At 48.5% G+C, this 18,818-nt stretch overlaps 1 protein-coding gene across 1 annotated transcript in view; it reads left to right on the plus strand.

The window, feature by feature from the left end:
- The window catches only part of Ttc9 (tetratricopeptide repeat domain 9), a 64,249-nt gene extending 51,219 nt beyond the window's left edge, over positions 1-13,030 (plus strand). Inside the window, exons 4-5 of the mRNA XM_012517186.2 lie at positions 9,202-9,384; positions 11,499-13,030. Coding sequence (XP_012372640.1) covers positions 9,202-9,384; positions 11,499-11,578 — 263 coding nt within the window. The 3' untranslated portion in view covers positions 11,579-13,030. The remainder of the gene's footprint in view (positions 1-9,201; positions 9,385-11,498) is intronic.
- The last annotated feature ends 5,788 nt before the right edge of the window (positions 13,031-18,818 follow it).

Consider the following 18,818-nt stretch of genomic DNA (forward strand, 5'->3'; position numbering starts at 1 on the left):
GTGTTCTGTAACTTGACTTTGGAGGTATAAGAAAGGAACATACTTGTGATAAAATCGTGTATCACACACACACACACACACACACACACACACACACACACACACACACACAGAGGGAAATCCGAATGTACCTGTGGATCAGTTCAGGGTCACTGTCATGGTCAGCTGTCATGAAGGGAACTTGATTAAGGAGTATAAGAGATCTTACAGAGATTTCTTACAACTCTATGTGCATCTACAATTGTCTCAAAAAATTTCACATAAAAATAATGACTTGGGGGTTCATTCTACAAGCATTATCCAGGCAGGGGCTATTTCAAGAAGAAATCAGAACTAGTCATGCCAGCTCTCTAGTAAAATAGCAGTAGATTGTCAATGAAAGTGGAGGCGTTGGTGGTTTTAGAAATTAAAAAGAAAAAGCAGCAGCAGCAGCAATGGAGCAAACCCCACTATTTTGTTTACCTGATTTCTGTTTTCCCTCTCAGTGCCGTGGAGCAGGGCAGAAGACCCTGCGGGACTGTAAGGGAAACTTCCCAGTGACAAGTCACCCACATGCAAAGTGAGCTCGGCATTATTAAACAGAGTCTTACCTTGAAGCCTCACAAGAAGCAGACCTGTGCCTCGAGGATGTCTGATGTAGGAACTGAGTTAGAAGTTACCACAGGGGCAGGTGAGCATCTTAGGGAGGCCAGACATGTAGCGATCCAGAGCTCATTCTCTGTGTCATAGGCCTGCGTTCAAGACCTGGCTTTACATGTATTAACGTGGTGGCCTTGGGCAAGTGGCTCAACTTCCCTTAGGCCTATTTTTACTATCTGAGAAATACACAAAATACCAGAACCTTCCTCCTCTAGGCTGATGTCAAGATTAAAGGAGGTAGTGTTTAGAACAGCTTGGCCCATCTGTGCCTGCTGCAACTGCCTGCTCTTTTCTTGCCCTTCTGAGAACTGCCTGCTACTGCAGGTCTAGGTTCTCCTGAGCTTAGTGTGCAGCACCTTGTCCTTCTGCCCTTCCAAATCTCTTTGGACTGGAATCTTGTTTTATAGTAAGAGATTTTCAAATTACTAAGACGAGAGATATCCACCATGTCCCAAGTAGACACCAGCAGAGAACAACTGTGCACAAGTGCAGATGTCCCAGCTTCGGTGGCTTGTCTAGGCTGGGTAGTCTTGGGACTCCCAGTGGTTGTCCTGGGCTCCCCGAGTTCATCCACCTGGAGGACCCTAAGAAACCTGCCTCCAAACCTCAGTGTGGAGGCCCAGCCTCTTAGTCGCTCTCTTGCTGCTGTGACGCCATTCTGGAGGAAAGCTTTACTTTGGCTCAGAGTTTGAAGAAGTATAGTCGGTAGTCAACGGGTTCTAGGCAGAGGGTCACAGAGTGGAGAAACAGCTCATTGTGTAGTGGTGACAAATGACATCAAGGAAGGCCAATGCGCCTTTCAGGCCAAACCCCAGGCTTTCACCAGGCTTTGCATCTCAAATTGCATTATTAAAGCATTCATTAGTGGGCTAATCCACTGGCTAGTATCACACCCCATAATCCAATCACTTCCCCACTTATGAGCACAGGAGACTTAGGGAAGGTATCTAGATACAAGCCAGAACACCCGTTGCCCACTGGAGACCTAGCAAAAGTGTGGAGCGTGGGGCTTCACCCAGCTTTTTTAGAACTGTCTCACACTTGGGCAACACTGGTTTTCTTCATGCTGCCGGCAAGCCTTGGAAGAAAAAGACAGGCAGTGATCATGACTACCTTCATTTGGACCATTTCCAACACGAAGACCCCGAGAGGCGAAGTGTTCTAACCTCGGGACATGCAGTGAGTGGCTGAGCTGGAAGGATTGTCCTTAGTCAGCTAGCTCAGAGGTACCTAGACTGACTTGGCAACTTCCCTGCTAAAAATACTTCCCACAGGCTCTCTGGTGCTTTAGAGAGGCAGGAACTAGGCCCGTTCAGATTCATGCTTCCTGCCACAGCTGGCTCTTAGAGCTGCTAACTCCGAAATTGTGTGAACTTGGGGAATCCAGGGATTTTAGGCTCACACCTGTAGGGATCTATTGGTCTCTCAGTGTGATCCTTTGTACTCAAGAGAAACGGTGGTGGCAGGAATGAGGAAAGGATAGACAAGGAGACAAGAGCTGAGTTAGGTGGTGGCCCCTCTGCCTGGTTGGTGAAGTAAACCCAAGAAACCATACGGACATTTATTTATACCTTTGCAAAGTTAGTATCACATTACACAAGGTTGCCTAGTGACTAACAGCCAAGATTAACCAGTCAGAATGATTATCTCCAGCCTGAAGTAGCTTGACTGTTTTAGGCACTGAGGCCTAGTCCTGCTTTCACCCACTTGACCAGTTTTCCAGCTTCCGTGGCTCCCAACACCACCCAATCCATAAATCCTTCAGCCAGATTTGACTGTGTAGTGTGGTCATGGGTAGCACCGAGGGAAAGCAGGCCTCACGTCGGCGTTTGAGGGTATGAGAAGTAGAGGTTGATTCAGGCTAATAGGAAAGAAAAGAAAGTAGGGCCATGTCCCCTTCCCATGCCCGCCCTTCCCTCAGGCTCCAGGGCTATTTTCATCCTGTTCTCTACATTTACCCATCTGGATGATAGAAAATACACCTTGGAAAGGAAAGTTGCCACGTAGGACCAATCACGGAACCTAGAAGTAGGAAGCACTTGGAACAGCATGAGCTCATGTGCTCCTGCCCCAAGAAATAAGGCTGAGGAATCAGAGGGGAGGTGGAGGCCTTGCTGAGCGCAAAGATCTGTGCGTGCAGAGGGAAAACCGGCACTCCCCAGAAAAGTGGCGGTGGCTGCGGCTGACCCCTTCTCAGATTCTTTCTTCGCATGAAGGCATAACTTTGTGTATGTGCCACACATTGTGCGGAGGACTCCACGCGGAAATTTTCTCCCTATTCATGTACCACGTTTGGTAAGTGGCTTCCTCAGGAGCCACTGTTTGTGAGACTCGGTGCATGCCCCAGTCCTGTGGAAGGGGCTACACAAACACTGAACGGCTCATCTCGTTATCACAACAGCTGCCCCCAAATGGACACTAATAAGTTCATGAGCCTGGGAAGACCGGTACCTGGAAGGTCACACATGGCTGGCCCAAGGGCAGATGTGCTAAATGGCAGCGTTCTGGTCCCCTCAGGACTGTGTCTCCAGGACAGCTTACCTTATAACCAGTGCCGTATCCTGCACCTTGCTGGTGTGACTTTAATCTATTTCAGTCGTTAAATACTCTGGCACCCCTGTCAAGCTCCCCACTGCCCTCTGCCTTATTGCTGTGAGTTGGTCCTTGACATAAATTTTAAAGCAATTCACATCATTTGGTAAACTCTTTTTTAAAATTATTTATTTATTTATTTGTGTGTGTGTGTGTGTGTGTGTGTGTGTGTGGTCAGCTCAGCCCACCAGGGGGCGGGGCTGGCTGGCATGTGGTGCTGGGGGATTGAACCGCGGTCCCAGTGCTTTGCTAAGCTTGTTCTAAATAGGTGCTTTAGACCACTGAGCCATCTCACCAGCCCCCATTTGGTAAACTTTTGAGAAAAATTTTCCCCAGTAACACAATGGACTCATTGCAACAAGGCATGTTGGTTTCCTCCGGTTACTGGAAGAAACTCCTACAAACTTTAGTTTGGGAAAGTGGTAGGAAGCCTAAAGTAAGGAAACTTTGTTATTGCCAAGTTCCAGAGACGAGGACTCCAAAATTAAACTGCCACATGCCTCCCCTTTCCTAGCATCTACGGGCCTCCTCGCCTCCTCTCTACGCAATCTTTCCTTGTGCATGTCTGCCTCTCAGTTCAACTTTCCTTCTCCGACTAGAGCCTATTCAAATGGCCTCCCCCTAACTTCATTACCGGTACAGAGGTAATGGGGTCAGCTGCTGGGGTACTGAGGGTTAGGACTTCCATGGGTGCTTTTGGGGCATACACAAGATCACACAGTGCAGGAAGGCAGCCTTGCAGATCGGGCTCCTGTTCCTCACTCCCAGCCCCACACGGGGCTTTCCTTCCTGCACTCCGAGCTTCTGCATCCCTTCTGTTCAGGAGGTAAGAGGAAACTGGTGAGTCAGCCATAAGAACAGAGCCAGTGACTACCTGAGCCTGCTCTTCCTTTCATCTGATTTCCCTTCATCTCATGCCAGTGGGTGGCATTTTGCCCAGGCAGTCACTATGCCCTGTATGCACCAGGAACAACAAAACCAAAATGGGTGCCAGAGTGGGGAGAACCCGACTGTGCAGCTAAGGATTGAGCGTGGTCACTCTGGAGGGCGTTCAGCTCACCCCTTTCTCTGTCCGTGTGTGTGCGCCGCGGGCTCTTTCCATCCCTGGTGCCCTAAGTTTTTATGACCGTCAGTGCCTTTGGGAGCCAAGAAAGCCACGAGCTCTTTTCACATAATCGTCCCCAACCACCCCAGCTGGCAGTGAAGGAGGAATCTCCACAGGGGACTGATGCCTCAGCATTCACAGTCACAGCACTTGTCCTCCAAATTCACCTCGACCTTGTAAGTTGCTCCGGCTACCACTGCTACTGTCACCTTGGGCTCGTGAAAGCCTCTGTCCTTTCCAAGAATACACAGAACTGGCCTTCACTCTCTGCAGCTTGGCTGACTCCAGGCCACAGAATTTTTTCAGGCTTTTTGAAGCCCCAGAGACCAGAACATTAATATTCCCTTAATACGGTTGTCTGGGAGCCTGGGTCCCCACCACGTGTCCTCTGCAGCCCCATCTCCCGCCCTGCACCTCTTCTGCCTTGGAGTGCGCTCCTGCCTTCTGGGTCCAGGCCAAGTTCACACTCGTGTTCCTGGCAACAAGCGCTGTCTCTAATCAGTCTAAGACCTGCTTTCCCCAAACCCAGCCTGCTGTCAAGCAAGGCCTTGCCTAGAGCCTTTCCATGGAAGACCACATCAGCCAGCACCTAAACCAATCAAAAGTCCACATAGGGACTGGCAAGATAGCTCAGTGAACTAAAGCGCCTGCTTGGGTAAGCTTAGGCAAGCACAGGGACTGCGGTTCGATCCCCAGCACCACATGCCGTGCCACCCCAAACTCAGGGCTGGCTGAGCCACCCACAGAGTCCTGGTGTGGTGGTGCACGCCTATAATCCCAATGCTGGGGAGGCTGAAAACAGGAGGATCACTATGAGTCTGAGCTGCATAGTGAGACCCTGTCTTAGTTACTCTTCTCTCATTGCTGGGACAAATACCCAACACTCAAAATGAGGGGAGGAAAGGTTTATTTAGCTCATGTTACTGGAGGTTTCAAGACACTGGAGGAGAGGCTGGAACGCTGCTGTGTCCAGGATGACCCTTTCCACACCCCTCAGAAAGCACCTCTCTGGCCGCCCCCCTCCCCAAGCCGCTCATTGCTCCTGCAGCCGTGTCTGCCCATAACTTACATGAGGCTTTTTTTTTTTTTTTTTTTTTTTTTTTTTTTTTCGGAACTGGGGATTGAACTCAGGCCCTTGTGCTTGCCAGGGAAGCACTTAATCTACTGAGCCATCTCCCCAGCCCTACATGAGGCTTTGGGGAGACAACTAGACACAAACCATAACAGACCCTATAATAACCAAATGCATTTTTTAATCCATATAGCAGAAGACAATTTATCTTATAGCAGCTCTCCTGACCTTCCTAGTTCTTGCTGTCACGCCCAACAGAAAATACCTCACCTTCATGAGGACAGAATTGCTTTTAAAGAATCATGAAACAAGTTTTCTTCCATTAAGTAGTATATATTTTAGAGTTTCGTGCATGTATAATAAGGGTGTGCATCTGTAATCCCAGATACCCAGAGAGCTGAGGCAAGAGAGTGACAAATCCAAGACAACCCCAGGCAGTTTAGAAAGCCCCTGTCTCGAAACAGACAATTAAAAAAAACCAAAAAACAGACACAAAGGGCTGAGGATGAGGCCCAGGGGTGAAGTTCCCCAGGGCTCAATCCTCAGTCCCACAAAAATAGTCTGAAAAGGTGATGCGTGCCGTATCACGGAGCAGAGAGGCTGTCTATGATAAAGCTTCATCCAGTGAGAGCCCGGGTCGCACCAATGTGGAGAGATCTTTCTCCATCCTCAGTAAATTCCTAATCGCAAGCAAGATCTGGATAAAGACTCTGACTTCACGCGTGTGAAGAGCACTAGGAAAGCATGCCAGTGGCTCCCTAATGCTGGTCACTGCGAACTCCAGAGTGCCACTTGAGACTATTCATTTCTCCTGCTTGTGCTCCTGCAGCCCAGCTGCCATCATTCCATCTTTTGGATCCAGCCCTGCCTCAGACTAGCGCCCCAGACCCTCAGCGTGGACTGGAGGGACGGGGTGTCTGGATCGCTTGCCCTTCCAGCTTTGTGTTCTTACCCACCTCCTGGGACTCTGTGCATCCTGGATGGCTTCTCCAGTAGGCAAGGCTCAACCTCTCCAGTTCTCACTCTTACTCTTTCTGTCTTCTCCATCCAGAAAACACCTCCATTTACCTAGACCAGTGGTTCTTCAACAAGTGATTTTACCTCCCTGGGGCACACTTAGCAATGTTCAGAGTAATTTCTTTTCCCCCTTTGGTTGTTGCAACTGGCATTTAGTGAGAAGAGACCAAGGACATTGCTATTGTCCCGCGATGCGCAAGATATTCTCCCATAACAGAAAGTCAAGTAGCCTGAAATCATGCAGAGGTTGAAAAGCACTCAGTCTTTAGTCTCAGTCTAAACACCACTTCTTCCAAGAAGGCTTCCCTCGGTGCTTCATCAGGTGGCACGTCCGTCCTGCCTGCTGCCTTTTTGTTTTTGTCCTTCACAGCACCCACCCACTTGTGAGTACTGGAGGGCTTGGAGCACTGGGACCCGAGGACAGAGCAGAGTCTGGTCTACCCCACCCGCCATTCCACTCTACTGGGCAGCCAGGGCAATCAGGTGTCATATTCTACCACTTGCCTCACAATGTGGAGGGCAGCGGTCTCGAAGATGACCTGTGTTTCTTTCCAGGGGTTCTGAGGACTTCCATGAGCCTCAGGCACAAGCCACGGACACCCCAATGGGCAAAGGTCATCTTAGGAGCCTGACACAAATGGGCTGACCCTCATTCCATCACCTTCGACCTGGGTAGCCTTCAATGAGTCACTTAGTTTCTCTGGAACCCCCTTGCACCATCTGTGAAAGAAGTTTAGAAATCAAATATGCTTCATGGAGTTGTGAAGATTAAAAGACGCAGAGGAAGCCTTCCTGGCTTCTGCCCCTTTCAACCCACCTGCATGTAAAGTATGGAGCGCCAGTCCTGAGCCTGGGTACGGAATTAATGGTGGAAGAGAGCACGCCCGGGCAGTGCACGTGTGCTAAGGGCCCACCACAAACCCCACGCCCTGGGCAGTGGCTGCAGGGACGGAAGGAACTGTGCGCAACCCTTCTTAGAAGTCCTTCAGCTCTCAGATGCGGCTCCAGGTGTCCCTTTCCCTGCCCGTGGGCTTGCTATGGGTACCATAGCACTGCGCCCAAGCAGAGAGCGAGGCTGCAAGACCACGTGTGGGTGGGTCGTGGCAACCTCTTCTGACAGAGGAAGCCTTCCTGGCTTTTGCCCCTTTCAGCCCACCTGCAGGGCCAGCTTTGCCCAGGCAGCAGCCTGTGTGTTGGTCTCCCTGGTCCTCCACCCTGTAAGCAGCCTCCACCATGTTGGAACCCTGGTCGCAGGCATCCCAGGTTCCACGAAAGCCCTGCAGGGAGTGAGAAGCACATTGAGCACGTTTCCTTACGTACTTAGGGAGCCGGGAGGAAGAGAGCTCTCCCACCTACAGCCTCACTGCTTCCCTCCCTTGCTATTTTAGACATTCGCAAACTATTTTTTAAAGAAGCAAAGTTTGTTTCCTAGACTGCCCAGGTCAGCAAACAGCAGTACATGTGGGAAGATGGAGGGCTGGACCAGAGGGAGCAGCAGGGCCTGTGGGGGGACCCAGCTCTGGGGAGCTCCCTGCAGGAGCCCTTCAGCTCTGCAGCGCGTACTAAGAGCCACCAGCAGTCAGTGCTGTGCATATCCGGGAACCTTTGCACAGAGCCCTTCTCTGCCTGCAGAGCGCCCAAAGGTGTGGACTCGGGAGGGGCAGTGCGGCTTTGAGCTGCTTCCAGGAGGGAGCCCCAGTGCAGCAGCAGAGCGTAGCTCCTGGGGAGCATCGGTGACCCTGGCGGAGAGCAAGCGCCGTCCTGCTGACTGGCTGGGCTTTGCCCTGCAACCAGCGAGGCCCTGTAGGCTGTCTCCTAGATCCAAGCGGCTTTGCTTCCACTCCCTCGTTCTCATTCCTTCAACTTGAAAATCCGCGTCGTTCACCGCCTCCTTCGTCTGCAAAAGAGTTTGTTCAAAATGTTCAGTGGAAGGTTCAGTGTCTTAAAAAGAAGCTCAGCCATTCTGATGCCCGGGAAGCAATTTAAGGGATCCAAACCACAGAACTTTGACCCCCGAAGATTAAAGTGGGTAACACACCTTCGTCCTGGACATGCTTCCAATCAGCACAAAGGCGTTCTCCGCACTAAGCCGCGTCTTGTTGGAAGCAGCCATCTTTGGGATGTTTGTTTTGGTTTAAGTCTCATCCTTGGCTCTTTCCCATCATGCACTACTGGGAAATTTCTTCAGCTCTCTGAGCCTCAGTTTCCTTACCTAAGAAATGGGAGTAATGGTAGTGCCTGTGTGACACTATTCTGAGGATTGCCTCAGGGTAGGTGTGTCAAGTGATGAGAAAAGCGCTTTACACCAGGTGAGTATTCAACAATTATTAGCCATGGTTGTTGTTATGTCTAGTCCAAATCGGTCACATTCAGGGTTACTAGGGGTGAAGAGGACTTCTGTGTCATTTTGGGGGATATATAACTTGTTTTTTGTTCTGTTTTGTTTCATTTTTAGTACCAGGAATCGAACTTGCAGCCTTGAGCTTGCCAGGCAGGCACTTAGGCCCCTGAACCATGTCCCCAGCCCCGGGATACATAATTTGGCCCATAACACACAACTAAGTGTCTTGCGCAAGGCCACATAGTGTGTTAGGAATAAAACTGGTCCTGAAGCCAGGATTGTTAGGTGGCGCCTTCCTTGTCACAAACTCCAAGGAAAAGCCCCAGCATTGCCAAGCTTGCTCTGGAAGGAAGAAGAAGGAGCTAGAGAGGGACATTTGGGACGTGCTACCTTTGCACTGGTGACCTTCTCCCCACCTTCTCCCATCATCCGCAGCCTGCCTGCTCCAAGCCGAGCTAGTGAACTATGAGCGAGTCAAGGAGTACTGCCTCAAAGTCCTAAAAAAGGAAGGGGAGAACTTCAAGGCCCTTTATCGGTCTGGTGTGGCCTTCTACCACCTTGGGGACTACGACAAAGCACTGTACTACCTGAAAGAAGCAAGGACCCGACAACCAACAGGTAAGGCCGCCGTTGCTGCTTCCTTACCGACAGTGCCCCGGCAGCTCCTGGACCTTCTCATTGCAGCCAAGAGCGTCTGTGGCTGGCAGGGCTGGGGAGGGGCAGAGATGCAGAGCTAGGGAGGCCCCAGGTGAGGAGACCTACTGCCCCAGCCATTATCTGGGTCTGGGTTCCAAGGAGCATGGGCACCTCTTCTCTGCATGCACACAGTAGAATGTTTGGCCTGTTCCACCTTAGTCAGTAAACACATACAGAAGTCTTACGATTGGTCACCATTTGTGCCAGGCACCAGGGTCATAGCTAACAAGACACAATACCTGCCCGTGATAAGGCCACATCTGGTTGCCGAGACAGGATCCAGGCAGTTTTGAGGCAAAGCCAGCACCCTTCGGGACCCGTGCTCTGACTGCTCCACTCCGATCCCGTGTCTCAGAGCTGGGTCACTACACCATTCATCTCGCTCGTGTGCCTTGTCTCACCCGACCATTCAGTTGTCCGTGCACCCCACAGATATGTATTGAGGGGCCTGGTGGGCCAGGGCCTGTTTTTGGTAGTGGGTACACATGATGAACAAAGAAAGTTGCCACCTTCAAGCAAGCACCATTAAAAGGGAGGAAAACAGACAGCGTCCAACTGGACGGAGAGATGGGGTGTTTTTTATTTAGGATTGTAAAGTACAGGAAAAGGAGTCCAGCTCTAGACGAGGTAGTCGGAAAGAGCTTCTCCAGGGAGGAGACTTTCACACGATGGCTTGGGCTTGATGTTGTCATGGTTGTTGTTGAGCTGGTTGATTTGTTTGCTTGCTTGTTTCTGTGGCATTAGGGATTACACCCGGGACTGTTGCACTGAGCTACATCCCAGCTCTTACTATGTTTTTATATTTTGAAACAAATTCTTACTAAGGGGCCCAGGCTGGGCTCAAACTTGTGGTCTTCTTGCCTCAAGTGCCCAAAGTGATGGGATTAGAGGTGCCACAACCAGCTGCTTCACTTTTTTTAATGTAATCCTCCTTCTGTGGTGTTTTTAAGAACTTTAGGATCAATTTGCAAACCGCCAAATGTGCAGTTTTTTCTCTCAGCCTTTTAAAAGAATACCTCTTTATTATTATGTGTTATTTTTTTCCTGATATGTAAATTGCGTCCCATCAGTTGCCTGGTAAGCAGTGAGGAGTAAGAACTGGCCTCCTCAGCCGTCTTCCTGAGCACCTAGCTCTCGTACTGTCCTGAATGCTGTGTGATGCTTCGAGCATAATCCGGTGTTAATTTCTGCTCCTGGAAGTAGAATGACTGTACCAGCTCACCCGGCAGTGCTGCCACCCTTGGGCGTGCAGAGGGAGGCAGTATTCCATGGCGTGTCTGCTTGCGTCCTGCGCGTGGCATGTCCTGCTAGCTTAAGGACCAGAACTGGGGAGAGGTGCCCCATTTGTGTGAAAATGGTGGACCCTACTTATGAAGACAAAAATAGGACATCGAAGCAATGACATTTACAACTGCTCACGTAAAGAAACATATTCACCTAATTTTTATTGATCATTGTACCCAGCCCTTAGGCTTCTCTATTTTGGTCTCACAGCAGCTTTATGAGGCAGGTATTATACTCCCAGGAGACACAGGCTGCGGCATGAGGCGCACCACTTCCTGTGTTTTTCTGTGTTTCTTGTTGAGTCTCTTCAGGACTCCCTTTCCCTTTGGTCACAGTGAGGCCAAGGTGCGTGACTTGCAGGAGTGAGGGCAGATTGCAAGCGATAGCGGAGGCTGCGAGCTGGCACAGAGTAGGCATTCAAAAGTGAAGGCTGTGCAGTCCAGGTGAGACCTGAGGGTTGGAGCATTGGCGTCTTGCCTGAGGCTAATTTCCAACCAGAGTCTCAGCCAACTGGGTGGAATTGGGAAGCTCTGGGGCCCTTCATCTGTCCCTTGGGTCACGGTGGCTTGTCCACATTCACTGGGGGGATGGAGGAGTAGCCCACCGTCCAGCTGCTCTCTAGGCCATCCCTGAAGCACTGAGGTGGTGTTGGTCTGTCTGTGCCCAAGCCACAGACCCAGAATGGCCCCATTCTGGAAGGGTGTGCTTGTTGCCTGTGCTGGTGTCCCTAAGGCCTGTTTCTCTCTTCACAGACACCAATGTGATCCGGTATATCCAGCTGACAGAGATGAAGCTGAGCAGATGCTCCCAGAGAGAGAAGGAAGCCATGTAACTGGAAGGCTCTCCAGAGCTGTACTCAGCCCAACCAGAGCCTCCCAGGCCCCTCTGGTGGACAGCCTGCCCTGCTCGGTCCCTTCCCCCACTTCTTCCAAGTCCCCTTCTCCCCACCCCCCACTATTTGTCTACTCCTAATGTGAAAACTAAAAAGCACATTTGGAATCTGTGAGGCACCCAGACGGGAGCCCTCCTGTTCTCTAGCAGGTCAGTGATGGAAAGGACCCAACTTCTGCGCCACAGCTGACAGGGAGCTGCATGGGCTGGGGGTGCCACTGTGGCTTTGACTTTGGCCAGAGCTTTGTCAGAGGCAGAGCCTGGCAGGTATGCCACCCCAAGAGGGCAGGGATGGCACCTGTAGTCTGGACCCTTCCATTCCTTTCTGATGACCCGCAACATCTCCGGGCAGTTATAACAAAGCTGGGGATGACGCAGACACCAGAAGTGCTGGTTAGGCCAGTGCAGAGCCGGAATCTACACCCTGGCACACCATTACTCCCTCTGGGCCCTTGGTCCCTGCCACCCTCCCTCCCTTGTTGTCTTGGCTTGTGCTTTCTTCTCTCCCTCTCGGAGATCCAATCTCTGCCAGGACTCACATGCCATCACCGCCCATTCTCTGTGCCCTTTGGTGACCACACATACCAACTCCTGCACCTCCCAGCCAGGAGGCAGCTGTGACAACAGAAGGGCGGGACAAAGTGGGTCAAAGTCCAGGTGAGCAGACCTGCAGGCAGTGCCACCCAGGGGACAGGGCATGTATAAGCTGGGGTCTTGGGTGAGGGACTAAATATGTGTAAATAAAAATCAACTCGTGGGCAGTTCTGCCATTTCTGCTGAAAGCAGCCCACTCCTTCCCTTTGACTTCTGCCCACCACTGTGGTCAGAGCTGCTTACAGCCAGGCGCATGGGTCTTCCCCCGCAGCAACTGGCCATTTGTCCGGTGCTGTATACAACGCTGGCTGTAGCCTTCGTGCTTTCAGGTGTGGGCTGGAAGTGTGGACACAGCCCTGGGCCTTGCCTTGGTGGGAACTCGTGCAGCCTCTTTCTGATGAACTTAGCTGAACTCAATATCTAGCACACAGAATGTGTTCAGCAAAGATTTGTTGAATGAATAAATCATGACTGCAGACTGACTCTCCTGCCTTACACTAATTTTCTCCCAGCCTAGTCTCCAGATACCTATGCTCTCATGCTATGCTGTGTTGTTTCATCAAGAAGAGACCATTCCAGAGGGCTCACTGTCTGCCCACCCGAGTGCAGCGTTACTCTGTGGGACACAGGATGGCCTCCTGGTCTCCCGGGAGATGGAAATGCATATGAGATTATTACCAATGACATCTTGAACCCATATGATGCTTAAACATTTTCAAAGCACTTTCATGTATTTTTTGTGTGATGAGTGAGACAATGTATAAAATCAAAATATATACAGATGCAATAATGTTAATAGTTAGGATTTATTAAATGCACTATCTTCAGATATTTACATGGACAATCTCATTTTTTTTTCACGCACTTACTCTGTGAGGTTTTGTCTCCATGAGATGATGGATAAGAAAACTGGAAAGCAGAAAAATGATCTATCCCAAGGTTCGAGGCCCAGTGAGGATCTGAACCAGCTAAGTCTTACTGTAGAGCTCTTGCCAGTGACTATCCCATAATTTGTTGCCTTCCTGTATGTACTATGTTGGGTGGTTTTGATTGTTTGCAGTCAGGACCACACGCACTGGACTGAAATTGATTCACTATGTCAAAGATGGTGCACAGGTCTTCTCTTGACATTTACCCAAGGCAGAAAAAGACCAGAGATCAGAAACCCTAGTGGCCAGAACGGTGGCAGGCCAGGAGAAGGCCCAAGACCCAGCAGGGGTTTCTGTGTTTTGTGCATTCTATTTGCTGATGAGGTCAGCATGCATCTGAACAACGCACCTACTGTTTCTCCCCCACTCCACCCCCAGCACTGGGAAAGAGTAACAGTTATAGCTACGGACCAAAAGGAAACACAAAGCCAGTCAGGGGATATCTGTTTAAGCAGTAGCTCCGCTGCCACAAGATCCGATCACTGCCAGTGGGTTGACAGTCTGGCATCATGGGTCCTATTCACATAGCTTCCCAAGAGTTTCAACAAGGCTGCCAGAAGGTGCTAGAAATGTCCAGAAGTCCCCAGTTGCCTACGTATAGCTCTTACTCTGCAGAAGAGGAAAATGCTGCTGCTGCTCCAATTGCCACATTCCCTGCTTCTATTCCCCTACCTCTACCATGTGTTTCTGCCCATTTTCTTCCTCCATAATGGCGCCCCATAATCCCAGTCCAAAACTACTCTGAGGCCTAGCATAGGCATATATGCAAAACTCCCTCGCCTCCAGACTAGAAAAGTTCCTGAGTTGTAAAACTTTGTTAGCATCTGAAGAATGCAAAGGAGGTCAGAGGTGGCTTGCAAACCCTCTCAAAATGGCAGGGTTTTCCTCTGTTCCTCGTGCATCAAGAACAATTCTAAATGATTAGTGCAAATATGGAGGCAGAAGAAAAGAAATTTAAAAAATAAAAAAAAATTAAAATAGGAATAAACAGTTACATTTCTGTGTAATTTTTTACAAAAATTTAGAAATCTAACCATGTACAGCATTGTAGCAGGACAGCCCTGTGGCTTTTTTTTTTCTTCTCTCTTGCTTTCATTTATTACTCCTTTTTTAAAAAAAAAAGCATTTACTTGAGAGACAGTATAGCAGTAATTGGTATGTCATGGCAAGCAGTATGTATTTAGAAGACCAGAATGACAGGCATTCCAAGCATGACCCTAACATACACACTGCTGTCTTCAGTGCAGTTGCTTAGATCACAGGTATCAGCACAGAAGAGAAAACTTGACTAAATGGGTGTGTTGAGACAGATCTGGACTGTCGCCATCCCAAGGAGAAAGCCTAGAATGCAGAGAACTAGGTCAGGACAGCCTCTCACAGCCTCCCGGAACGAGGCTACCTGTGCATCAGCCTGTCTGGCCACACGTGCTTAATGTAGTATTATAGTCACTGCGACCCTGGCTTAAATGCTCCGCCCAAGTCGCGGTGTCCTGGCTAATGTTTAGGGTGGTAGGGCTGAATTCCCTATGCATCTGTCCATCAGAGACTTCAGAGAACTGTTACGCTAAATGGAGTTTGTTCCTCTTACTGCGTCTCCAGCTTCATTTTCTCTGTCCCTTAAAAGCAGAGATGGTGATTTCTATCTCATACTCTTGAGGTATCACTGCTGATTGCTATGTACAGACAGAGCACTAATAATGAATCTGACCTCCATGGACTTCTGTGGTTGATCCTTTGGAGGGAAAAAAAATAATTATATATATATATATATATATATATATATATATTTGTTTAAGTATGAAGGTTTCCTGTAGACAATTTAGGAGAGAAAATGACAAAATCCAACACTTCTACCCAAGACAGTGCATTTTTATCCTTTTGAATATATATTATTGTTCTTTTTGGTAAAAATGTATACCCATGTACATAGTAGGGGGTTTGGTTTGGTTTGGTTTTTTGGTTACTTTGTTTTGTCTTGTCTTGTTTGGTTTGGTTTGATTTGGTTTGGTTTGGTTTGGTTCGGTTCGGTTCGGTTCGGTTTGGTTGAGACAAGGTCTCGCCATGTAGTCCTGGCTGGCCTCAAACTCATTACGCAGCCAGGGCTGGCCTGAGTTCATGACAGTCTTCCTGCCTCAGCCTCTCAAGTGCTGGGATTATAGGCATGCGCCACTGTGCCCAGCCACATTTTTAAATGAAAACAAAAATAAATCATGTATGTATTCTTTGATAACTTACTTTTCAATGTGTATACATACATATTGAATGTATGTAACACAGATATAAACATACAAAAAGCTCTATAAGGTAACTACCCTCCATGTTTGCTAACATCATTTTCTTTTAATTTTTTGTACTTTCTTCCACAGATACACATTTTTCAAGCTCACATATTCTTCTATAACTCAAAAATGGGGGCTGGGGAGATAGCTCAGAGGCAAAAGCACCTGCCTGTCAAGTGCAAGGTCCTGAGTTCGATTCCCGAGCCAAAAAATTTTAAAAAAAAAAATAGTAGTAACATATTGGACAATTGCTTGTTCTTTCTGTTACTTACTATGTCATGAACATTTTCTGTGTGTCTTTCAGACTTCCACAATAGCCTTTTCATTTCATGCGTTGCCTCTCATTTTGTAATTAATTCCCAATAGTGATTATTTCATTTTTTTCCCAATCTTTATTGTGAATAATGTTGCAGCTGACCTTGTTTGTAGTTAAATTTCTGCACACTTCTGTGACTGTTTCCTTAGGATATCATCCAAGAAGGAAATTGTTGGGCTATATTTAAGAAGTTGTATACATGTTGTCAATTACCTCCCCAAAGCTTTCTAGCTAGACAGTGTCCCACCTGCAGCTCCCGAGTCCTGCCCCCCGTGCCTCCACACCGGATATTATTATCACTTCATCAAATCTTTTGCTAATTTGATAAACAAAATAATATGTGTCAATGTTAACTCAACATGATACTTTAATGTTCTTTATTAGTGAATAACATTTTCATATGCTTTTGGACCATTTGTATTTATTTCCTTATGAATTTTCTATTTATTTGATATTGGTATGTTTATCTTTATTATCAATTTGTACTTTTAGCAATATTATTTTTATCATGAAATGCTGCAGATACACTTTCCAAGAGCTGCTCTGCTTTCAGATTTTGTTTATGGTGCTTTCTGGTGTACATAAATTCATAATTCTGCGATTAATTTGTTCCTCTGCTGCTGGCTTCCCCTGCCTCCAGTTTATTCTCCCATCTCTGTCACGGGACCTTCTAAAACATGCTCAGGCCATGTCATTCCACAGCCTAAAAAAGTTTCACGCTTCTCATCGTCTGAGGATGAAGGTCGAATCCCTTTACACAACACACAGTTTTCTGCATCCATCTCACTTTCCCAGGCTCGCCTTCTGCCCATTTCCTGGAGTGTCTCCATTCCACTGTCATGCAGCCCCAAACTGCTGTGCTGAGCCTATGGGACCTGCCAGGCTGGTCCTGCTGTTCCGGTCCATTTCTCATCCCTTCCACCCCTTTTGCCTGCTGGCTCCTAAAGGTCTTGGCCTGAGATCACTGCCACAAAGCCTGGGTCTGCGCCCCCGAAGCAACACAAGCTGACCTCCGTTACAACTAACTGTACTTTTCTTGTCACTGTCATCTCCCCCACTACTTCAGTGTCCCTCAGGGCAACAGCATGGTTTATGCATCTTTGCAGCCAGAATGTCTGGCACAACACCCAGCACATTCTAGATGCTGGAGAGCTGTTAAGCACTGAACCTGGAATCCATGAATAATGGATCTAGTAGCAAATGTTAATTGTGGCAAATGCAGGGCTGGACCAGATCGGCACTTCTGAGAAGTGAAGTCATCAGAGAAGCCACATGTTCCAGCCCTGTGCTTTCCAAACCGTCACAATCACTTGGAAGAGCTTCTGAAAAGTGCTTAAGCCCAGGCTCTGCCTCATACCCGATGAACCAGACGCCTGGGGAGAGTGCCCAACATACTGTAGTTTTAAAAATATTCTGAGGTGTTTTGGATGGCAAGCATATTAAGCGACCACTGCTGAAGCAGACCAGGAAAGCCACCTCAGGGCACCTGGCTCCACCATTTCAAGCTACATGACTTATGGGAGAGGACAGAGGAGACTTCGTTTGGACACCAGCTTAACATCCATGTGCTGTGTGACCCCTGGGGCAGTTGCTGAACTTACTGACCCTGCTGTTCCTATTCTACATAGAGACAATGTCATATCTTTGTAAAGAGTGATAAGAGAATTAAATAATTGTCTCTAGTTAAGGGCTTGGTATCAAATAAGCATAGAGTGAACATTTCCTTCTCCTCCCCTCCTTAGCCTCAGCTTCCTCTTTTATGGGATGGCTGTTAGTACCTGACGTTTGCCTTCAGTAGTCCCACAGTTTGTACTCTAAATGGGCGTGGCCTCCGAACAAGCCCTTGGGTTACACTTTTGTAAAACAAGACAGATTCTCAGCAGTTCCCCCCTGTTGCCTTACAGCTGAGCGTTCCCACCCAGCAGTAATGGAGGAAGCCCCATAACACACCCATGCCCTGTCCAGAGAGAGCAAAGACTCCACAGCAATCAGTGGGCATAATGCTGAAGGCTCCCAAAACCATCAGAACCAAAGTCTCACAGAATATTAGGCTGGAACCATTCTGATGGCTGGAACCTCCAGTTCTAGCCAAAGAATAAAACACAGTTTTTTCCTGACGGTCTGTCAGGAGTCCAACAGGCTCTGGGCTGCAAGGAGAGGCAACTTTTGGGAAGAGTGCTCCCTGCCATTCTCCTGAGGGTACCAATGCCCTTGGCATCCTCATCACACACCCCAGGACAGGAAAGGCAAGACTGGCTATGAGGTCGAGTTGCGGGTCTGCAGTGGCTTGGATTAAAATATCCCATTCTGTTCCCAATGCCTTCACCCACCTAGAGCATACAGGGGAGGCAGGAAAATGCATTCAGTCCGTCAGGCATGGTGGAGTTCAGATTACCGAGTCAGCGTGCAGAGTCCCACAGTAAATGGACTGAAACTGGATTCTATTAAAAACCACAGCACGGCCCTTGGCTATTAATATTTTCTAAGAGATGGAAGAGGGAGAAGAGGCAGAGGCTTTTGCAAAATCTTGGGGACCTCAGCTACTGCTGAATTGCTTATGTGGAAAGGAGCCTACATTTGAAACCTATGCTTGCCCTTTTTTCAAAATCTCACAGAATATTAGGCTGGAAGGAAACCTGAAGCTCAGTCGTTCCACCCTCCTGCCTCACAGCTGAGGGATCCCATGCAGAGAAGGACAGTGACTTGTTCAGGGTCATACAATTTGCAAGCATGTGGCAAAGGCAAACTTGAACTCAAGATGACAAACAGTATTGTTTCCACTCAACCAAAACGCACTCACAGGACACCTGTAAAACTATTCTCTCCTGAGGAAAGAACATCAGATGCATTCATTCCTTCACACAACACTTGCCATTCCAGTCACTCCATAGGAGGTTCAGTGTTACACAAGGAATTGTCTCCACTCTTAGAAGCTTGTAGTCTACTCTGACAGGCAATAAATGTGTGGTATCAATTCTACCTAGGAAATGTCAGCAAACCACCAGGACACATGCAGAAAGGAACATTTCTACCAATCCCAGGGGACTGGGAAGATTTTTCTGA

Source organism: Octodon degus, unplaced genomic scaffold (assembly GCF_000260255.1).
Source record: "Octodon degus isolate 3935 unplaced genomic scaffold, OctDeg1.0 scaffold00007, whole genome shotgun sequence".
Taxonomy (NCBI): Eukaryota; Metazoa; Chordata; class Mammalia; order Rodentia; family Octodontidae; genus Octodon; species Octodon degus.